Below are 9612 nucleotides of genomic sequence, written 5' to 3' on the forward strand. Positions count from 1 at the left end.
GCCAAGATGGCGCGACTTGTAGCAAAGGACCCAGTGATCAAGGTTCTTCGTGCCATGAACTAATGGAATCACGTCTACNGGGGTACTAATCTCTGGGACCTCCTAGTGGAGGATTCAATGAGATAACTGGTCAACGTGCTTGTGACCTGCCATGTTGACTGAACAGTTTTGGCTGTCTCTTCTTTGGCAAAGATAACTGGGCACAGAAACACTGTCTCTGCTTCATTAAGAGCAGGCACTGTATCCCTTGGAAAATCACTTGGTTGCAAAATTTGCCAGTGTTAATATTCACAGTGTGTGCTCACAGCCCTGGTTGGGTTACTAAAATGATTGCATAATATGTCTTTTACAATAATTGCCTCATTTCTGCAAAAAAAGGCACAATATTTTCATAGCTCCCTGGGTCTTCAGTATAGAGATTTGCCTCATTATGGCAATTCTCTAAGGAGAGGTATTTACTTGAATCTATCCACTCTGATCACCAGGATATTCATTTTAACAGTTATGATCAGGTATCCATGTAAGTAATATCTAGAAGGGATGTTCATTCATGCATTAGGGAAATGTGCAGTGAGTATTTCCTCTCGGGATTGTGCTAAACCCTGCAGATACACTGGTGAACAAGATATGGTCTATGTTTTCAGGGAGTTTCTAATAGATTTGGAGATTTATTCAAGAAAACAGGCAATTTCATTAGGCTATAGTCACTTTAAGAATAGGTTAAATATTAAGGAACGACAGGAGCACAAAGGAGAAAAGGATGGGGTAAGTAGATGGGAAGAATCTGCAAAGATTAATGAGGATGGCAAAATAACACACATTTTAAAGAAAACAAGGTACATTTCACCATACACATTTAAACACGACACCTTTTAAGAGACTCTCAATTGGTCCTGGTAAGTAACCCATTCTCTTACATTAATAATACTTGATAACAAACACCATGTAAGAACAAAGAATAGTCAATATTCCTGCCTGGACCACCTGTGCTAAGAGGTCAAGTCCTTCCCCAAAGGCATTCATTGCCAACTGTTAGAAAAGTTATTGGTCTTTGCTTGGAAATCCAAGTGGATTGTGGGAGTCAGATGCAGAGAAACAGAATTAGTCCAGATAGTTTATGCAGAGGGGGTCAATGCAGAGGATTGGGTTCCTAAAGAAATGGATTCTAGGCTGAGTCTCTAGGATCAGCCCCAGAATAACTGGTTCCCCAAGGCCCTGCCTCCATCTCACTCAGGGTGGCCTCATGGGAATTGTTGAGCTCAAGAACCCCATAGAGCAGCTGTGGCTGGTGCGCAGGAGGGCAGGAGGCTGCTGCCCAGGCCACAGCAATTGCCTCTCCACCCACAGAGAACAACCAGCCCATGGCAAGATGGGTACCCGCCACCGACACATCGCCCAGGAAGCGAGCGAGCCGACCCCAAGGCACTGCACTAGACAGCCGAATTTCCCAAAGCCATGCCTGAGGCAGCCACAGGCTAACCGGTGGGAGGAACTCCACAGGTCACTGCCTCCTTCCCCATCTAGTGCAAGGGCACCTAATGAAGGGACCAGTGTGCATCTGGAACGTGGCTGCTCAGGAGTCTGAGAAATGCAAGCTTTGGGGACCGGATTCTGCACTAGACGAAAGCACTGCAGAAAAGAAGAGGCCTGGAATGGATGGATGGAATGGCCCAGCCATGCACTCTGCCACCCTGAGGACGGACAGTCCCTGGGCCCTCTGTCCCACAGCTCTTTCTTTCCATATTTTTTGTCGTGGTGGAAGTCATTTTGTGGGAGCAGTGTTTGTGTGATTACAGGGATATTGACGGCGCCTTGAGGCAGGAAGGTTAGGCTACCTGAGTAGCTATGTGAACTTAGGCAGCTTATTTAATTCCTCTGTGTCTTTACTTCCTCACTACAACGTGAGGATACTATCAATACCAGCTTCAAAAGTCTGCTGTGAGGGCTGAATGAGTGAATGCAGGTAGTGGTCTTAGAGCGGTGTCAGACATCACTAGGAAGCAGATATTTCTGCCTACAGTCTGGGCTAACAGGGCAAAGCTCCATGAGTGATGTGCAAAACCATTAATAGTAACCTGAAACAACTGCTTAGGCCAGTACTATTTTAAATTTTGTCATTACTCACTTTGTACAGAACACATAAAAATGTATTAAGTGCCTAAAAAAATACTTGCTTAATAACATTTATTTCTTCTAATAAGTCCTACCTCCTGTTCCACAGTTTAAACAAAGAAAAGATCTCTGCAGGTTGTTAAAAATGTGGATCAGAAAGCTCTAGTGAAGTTTACAGAAACAGCACACCTAAAAAACATGAAATGTACTTCTCTTGCTTTGTCATCAAAATGAAAACTGTAGCTATGCTTTCCGGACCCTAATCTGTAATAGAAAAGTATACAACAAATAGATATTGCCGTTGAGAACAGAATGGACAAGTGAGCACAGAACCAGTTAAAAAGGAGACCTGATCCACTATCTACATCCCCTAAGCCCAATAAAGAAAATGCAACCTGCCTTCTTCTTCCCAGAGGAACTCACACCTTCTGATAATCAAATGGGAGCAAAAACTTACTCTTGATTTAGAACCTCTGGTCTATGAATAAGAACACTAAGAGAACGTATAATTTTTAAATTTTTTTTTTTTTGAGAGAGAGGGGGAGAGAGAGACAGAGACAGAGAAATAGAGAGAGAGAGAGATCAGGGGAAGGGGAGAGAGAGAGGGAGACACAGAATCCAAAGCAGACTCCAAGCTCTGAGTGGTCAGCACAGAGCCCGGCGTGGGGCTTGAACCCATGAACTGTGAGATCAGGACCTGAGCCAAAGTCTGATGCTTAACTGACAGAGCCACCCAGGTGCCCTGAGAATGTATAATTTTTAAATCAACAGATCTATCTAATGGAAAGCAGAAAATACAAAACAAAAGCAAAATAAAATGCAGTAAATAAAGAATATGAAGAAAGATGGTAAAATTAAGTCAGAATATAACAGTAAATACAATAATGTAAATGTGCTCTTCTGGCCAAGCAAAAGCCAGAGACTCACAGATCAGAATATAAAAGCACACACAAATAGCCACATTTATAAAAAGAGCTAGTTTGAAAATAAAGAAAGGAAAATGATCAAGCAAATATGAAGCAGAAGAAACCTGAGAGACTAATCTTACATAGTTAAAATAATAATAATAATTCCAGGAAAAGAGTGGAAGACAGGCAGATTTGTAATAATAAACTAGGAAATTGTAGAGGTAAAAGATCATGAACATATATGCACTTGATAATTCACATCAACATCTATAAAGCATAAAATTTAAAGAAGTGAAAGTAAAGATAGATACATTAAGATTAAAATTTTAAAAATTTTACTAGCAATTTTGACGTACTCCATTCAAACATTGGAAGAGACAAAAAATTAAAAGATACATGATTAAACTTTATACATAATACTAAATACACATGGGAGAGACAGAGAGAGAGAAAGAAAGAGAGAATCCTTAGTTTGTGAGGTGCTCCGTGAACTGAAAGTAGTACATATCAGAATTGTGTCCTTGCTTTATTTGCATCATTCTGTGAAAACTGTTACCTCAGCTGCTGTGGAACTGTACAGAGTGAGGACATGGCCCCAGTATGCAGAAGTTTCAGTTAACAGATTTTATACAAAATGTGTATATGTGTATATATTATATATATGTATATATAATAGATTATATATATGTATATATATAGGTTTTATATATGTAGATATATATGTAGATATAGATTATATATGTATATATAGATATATATACATATATATGTATATATANTATATCTATATCTATCTATATTCTCTCTATATATACAATAGATACAGTGAACTCTATTCACAGCAAAAATACAGTTTCTTTCCGACCACATGTGGGATATTCACAAACACTGAGTAGGCATACATCACAGAAGATGCCTCAAAAAATTCCAAGGAATCAATTCAGTACAGATCATAACCTCTAACCTCACACAGGTGGGCAACCTAGGAGGCACGGAAGAGAGTATGTGTCCCCAGGCACCAGTCTATGGGGGTTCCTCCAAGATGCCACTTTAGGGAAGTTTTCATTTTAACTTTGTTCTGAGTTGTCACCTCTTGTTTGTTGAATTTTGAAAGAAGAAATGCATGCCAGTTCAAATATATTCTTTTTTTTTTTAATGTTTTATTTATTTCTAGGAGAGAGAGAGAGGCAGCGTGAGCAGGGGAGGGTCAGAGAGAGAGGGAGTCACAGACCGAAACAGGCTCCAGGCTCTGAGCTGGCAGTCAGCACAGAGCCCGACGCGGGCTCATGACCCACGAACCGCGAGACCATGACCTAAGCGAAAGTCGGACGCTTAACCGACTAAGCCACCCAGGCGCCCCTACCAGTTCAAATATATTCTAATTTCAAATTACTTAGCAAATTCTAGCACGGTAGAGGGACAGTACGGTATAGGGCATGCTATAACGATGATATGACGTGTTAAAATTCACATTCTAAATGAATAAAAAAGCAAGAGTATACTACATATACTTTACCTATTCAATTACACTTTTACAAGTTTTAATTACATATTTATTTCATGTTCAAGCAGTTTTAATGAGGGCTTCCTCCAATAGGAATGGCTATTTTTAAAAAAATGATAGCCCTAAAGAGGTTTTTAAGATTTTAAATATTATTTTAACATGGAATATGAGATGAAGAGGTGAAGAATACTTGAATAGACACACTCTCATTGATTTAGCATTCTAATGACTAGAGGTATGAATTGTATCCTTCAACTCATGTATCCTAACCCAATTATACAAAGCTGTTCCCTTAGTGTGAGTAAGCCAGGGGCATTGCTGACTCTCTAACCCTAAATATAGAACACATAAATAATTAGGCTTTACTTGTCCAAGTCAAGTGGGCATTATTAAATAAATGACTGCAGAGCTATTTTTTGGAAATGCCGATTTCTAATAAATATGCCTCTATGTACTTATTTTTGACCACGTGATAACCTTCTTCCCACTTACTGAACTTTAAAATCGCTTTCCAGGTTCCTATTGGTTTGGTAAGAAGCTTTTGTCTATAATGCACAGCTACAATGATTGAGTACCCACCTAAAGGTGAAGGCTAGGCTGAACGAAGCCTGGGAATTAAGGTAATTTGCCATCACACATCCAGAAAATAGAGCTCCCTGACAAGGTAGATCAAGACATGTATTGACCAATGGGCAGTAAATGTGCAGTGTCTCATCAATTCTGCTCAATGATCCTGAGAAGAAAGTTATGTTTTCCCCTCTATTTTTGAGATAAGAAACCCAGAGCTCTGATGACAGTACTCGGCTGGGTCCATACATCTGGCCAGTGACAGGGTAGGATTCTAAACGAGGTTGCGCTGTTACTGAAATGACATGATCTTTCCCCAGTCTATGTCACCAGGAGAGAGAGTCCTTCATTACTCCGTATTGAGCCCCTGGCTCCTCATAAAGGAGGGCAAGCAAATGGAATTTCACTGATAATAATGGTAATGGTACTGTCACTGCCCCATCACTGGGTTCTTGGCTAAGGAAAGCAGTGGTGTCAGTGAGAGGGCCACATGTCCCCCTCCACATCCAGGTGTCTCACTCTCTATGGCAGAAGAAAAGTCATGTTTGCCTGCGGAACTCTCTAGAGGCCAAAGCTAAAGGCATGGCAAGCTGGCCTCACGTGGGCAGGTTTTCCACTGGCGTGGAGTGGCCCCCACCTGATACTGCACTAGGTTTGCTGAGATGTTCCTATGGGCAGCATGGGGTCTGCCGCTAGGTGAGGCGGCCGTGTGGCCTTGGGAGCCGCTGCATCGGCATTTCTTCAGTGGCGAAATGACAGATTAAATGAATTCAACACCTCTAAAACTTTAGGCCTAGACTGGTGATTCGATCTTTGGCAAGGCACTGCAAATCTGACAGATACGTTACTAAGAACCTACAAATTATGAACGCTTAAGACTCACAGATAATTTTGGACTTGGAAATTATTTCTGAAATGCTATGTTGCCCAAAGTGTTGGCGTTCTGCATTAAATAACTTCACAGTTATATATGTGCAGCTACTATGAGAAGAACAAACTGTCAAGTTAAGATCCTAAGATGATGAGCTGTGTTTACTTTTGTCTCAGTCAAAATGTCATGTTAACACCAGATCTTATTCATTCCCAGAGTTTTACGACATTCAGGGCTGCTGACCGCCCCTTCCTTCCTCCGCCACCTTCTCTTGACTCCTGTGACGTGGTCTCTACTCAGCATTGGTCCTGAGTCTCCACCCTTCGCCCACCTCCTTTGTGAGCGCCTCCCCTGCCCCTCCCTCTGACAGAGGCATTCCGGTGCTCTTTCCCACACAATCCACAGTGACCTCATCGACTCTTGGGGTGCCGGTTACACCAAACCTCCCACAGCCTGGATCTAGGGCTGAGCTCCAGATCCACCCATTCCTTCACCTTGGGTGAAAGTCCTTGGATTTTTCACCTTCCCTACAACACACACTCCCCCTCTAATGGTTCCCTGAATGAATGAAGGGCATCAGGACTCACCACTGCAGGAAGGCACAGCTTCAAAGAGCTGGTTCAAAACATCTGGGGCCAAAAACCTAGTTGCCTAAGGTGCTAACAAGTAACATTCACAACGGAAGTGGTGATGGGTGGGAGGGAGACTGTGGTAAAACTGAAGGGTGCAGACCAGGCTAAACGAGGCAGCTAATGCTTAACGTTAGTAAACTAAAGCCAAGGAGAATGACAGGCTCAGTCTGCCAAATTGAGGGCTTTTGTGAAAGAAGCTAGAAATTCAGATTTCAATGTGAAATCTCTACGTTTTTCAATGTTGATAACTAATCAAATTTAAAACAATGTGGACTAAAAATACGCTTCATGCACTGTTATTTTGCAAGCTCTGTGTTAGATTGATGGTATCCAAACAATTTCACTCAAGAACTATTTTTTTAAGCAAATTCAATTTTACCTAAGTGCAATTTAGCTTGTAGCCATTATTTGTGTACAAATTTCAAAAATTATGTTTCTCCATCTTTACAATAATGCATATATTGTAAATACATCGCCAAGCTGATTGCAAAACCTTTAAGAGCTAAAAATGTTTCCCTCACAGCTAGTTAGTCAGATAAGATCCCCTTTAGTTTCTCAGAAAAACAGTCCAGGTTGCGAAATACTTACAACAATCCATTGGTTTCTGTGATATTCCATGATGTTAAATCAGCATTGTGCGTCTGACTGTGTAAATTGCTCCTTGCACAGACTGACAGCAGAAGGCCTGGCCTCCCTTGAACTTGGTGCCTGACTTGAGCACCCCCCGCCCATGCCCCAGCAACCACACCTTTGCTTGCTGATTAAAATTGATAAACATCAATTTCCACCACCCTCGACTCTATCATGTAAAATAGATCAAATACATTTTTCATGTGATTTCTAATTTGTGAGCTCTGTTTTCTGCAGCCCACAGACTTGAGTGGTGATCTTCCTCTCAGCCATCACTCTGTTTCCAGCCTGTGGTCTGCATGCCCTCACTGTCCACTGAAGCCTGTTATATCCTTTGAATACAAAGCCATAAGAATGTTCAAAGATTATTTTGGGGCGCCTGGGTAGCTCAGTTGGTTAAGCGTACAACTTCGGCTCAGGTCGTGATCTCGTGGTTCATGGGTTCGAGTCCTGCATTGGGCTCTGTGCTGACAGCTCAGAGCCTGGAGCCTGCTTCAGATTCTGTGTCTCCCTCTCTCTGACCCTCCCCTGCTCACACTGTCTCTCTCTCTCTCTCTCCTCTCTCTCTCTCAGAAATAAATAAAACATTTTAAAAAATTTTTTTAAAAAAGAAGAATCTTCAAAGAAAAGGGGAAAAGAAGAGCATGATTATGTTGGAAACAAAGTGAAATCCCCTCCGCAGAGATGTGTGTTCATCAGTTGTGTATATGGTTTTTGCTTTGGTCTTATGAACATATAGACTTGAAAATAGGCTTTTGATATTAACTTATTCATAGTTACAAGAGCTTCTATACTTGCAAATGGTAATAGCATTTGTGTTCAACCATAGCTGGCCCTTCTACTTCATGGTTTTCTTCCACTGAATAGAGATGGTAAGAGAAGCTTTAGTGCATGGGTATGAGGTGTGTTAGAATTTCCTGTACAGGAGGGGTCTGGGTGGCTCAGTCGGTTAAGTGTCTGGCTCTTGACTTCAGCTCAGGTCATGATCTCACAGATGGTGAGTTTGAGCCCCACGTCAGGCTCTGTGCTGACAGCATGGAGCCTGCTTGGTATTCTCTCTGTCTCCCTCTCTCTCTGCCCCTCCTTCACTCATGTGCTCTGTTTCTCTCTCTCTCAAAATAAATAAATAAAAAAATAAGAAAAAGAATTTGGTGCATAACACGTTTGGTTGCAAATTGTGCACTTTAATTTAAGTATGGAGTCTGCTGAAATATCAAAGCGTACGTAAAAGTGAGTTGTGAATGCTACGCTCGATAACCACCGAACCACACTGCCGAGACCGTTCTGTCTGCGGCACGCTGTCAGACAGCGGGTCTGGCTAAGTTTTGTCCTACTCACCGATGAGATACATGCCGATCCAGTCTCCAGCGTCCACTTCCTCCTTGATGTCCCAGTGGATCACCAGGTCCTGCGAGTGCCCTATGGAGTAGTAGGAGCTGCTGACCATGAGCGTGGAGCGGCTATCTGAGGTGACCAGGTCGGTGTCGCTGGTGGAGCGGGGGATGGTGACGGTGCCATGGGGGCCAGTCCTGAGGGCCATGCTGTGGAACTGGCCAGGGTTGTAGCTGTGACGGAGTGGCTCCTTGCACCGGCGGCGGTTCTGGGAGTTTCTAGATGGGGATGCCATGGCGGCCAGGCCTAAAAACCTGTTCTGGTACAGATTCTGTGGGGGGCAAACAGACAATGAGCAGGGGTGGAAGATGCCGGCTCCGCCATCACTGTCTTCCCAGGGAAAGGATGTGCTGGGAGGATGAGCTGTGAGAGCCCCCCTCCACGGGAGAGCTGAAACACGACACAAAGCATCTTCCTCAGGGTTCACGCAGGGACTCCGAGAACAAAAATGCAAGCTCCCCAGGGGGCCGTGCTTTTCCATGCTCTGCTGGGTCTGTCTCTCCCAGCTCCCTCTAGCCCATGGGTATAGGAGGCCCAAATGGCTCTGGTGGTGTGAGTGCCCCCAGAGTGCCATCCCTTGAGAAATCCAGCATCCATTTAATTGGATCCAATTTTAGCCTTCTTTAGGGTAGATTACGGCCATTATCGCTGAACATTTTAGCGATCCCTGCAGGCTTCGAGACCCTACACACAGCCTGGAATTAGAGGCGGTCCCTGCTGGGCGAGGCCACCAGTCTTGCATTACAACTCTGTAACCTGCAGAATGTGCATCGGAGATTTCTATTAAGGACCTTCGATACTTTAGTAATTTTCAGACACCATAACTTTCAACAAAATCCAATCTCAGAGGACTATGTCTCCGAGCCAATGTTGTTGTAGAAACCATTGTATCTGATGAGGAAAAAAAATGCTTTTTTTTTTTTTTTTAATGTTTGCAACATTGAGCACTCAATGTGAGCTGAGCCGATACTCAGCAATAGCTGGGTCGTTTGTAGC

The 9612-nt window shown here is 42.9% G+C and overlaps 1 protein-coding gene across 1 annotated transcript in view; it reads right to left on the minus strand.

Annotated features, from left to right (window-relative positions):
* HECW1 (HECT, C2 and WW domain containing E3 ubiquitin protein ligase 1) overlaps positions 1 to 8884 on the minus strand; it is a 249067-nt gene extending 240183 nt beyond the window's left edge. Inside the window, exon 1 of the mRNA XM_077781155.1 lies at positions 8563 to 8884. Coding sequence (XP_077637281.1) covers positions 8563 to 8851 — 289 coding nt within the window. The 5' untranslated portion in view covers positions 8852 to 8884. The remainder of the gene's footprint in view (positions 1 to 8562) is intronic.
* Between the last annotated feature and the right edge of the window lie 728 nt (positions 8885 to 9612).

The sequence above is a fragment of the Crocuta crocuta genome, unplaced genomic scaffold (assembly GCF_008692635.1).
Source record: "Crocuta crocuta isolate KB4526 unplaced genomic scaffold, BGI_CrCroc_1.0 scaffold108, whole genome shotgun sequence".
NCBI classification, from domain to species: domain Eukaryota; kingdom Metazoa; phylum Chordata; class Mammalia; order Carnivora; family Hyaenidae; genus Crocuta; species Crocuta crocuta.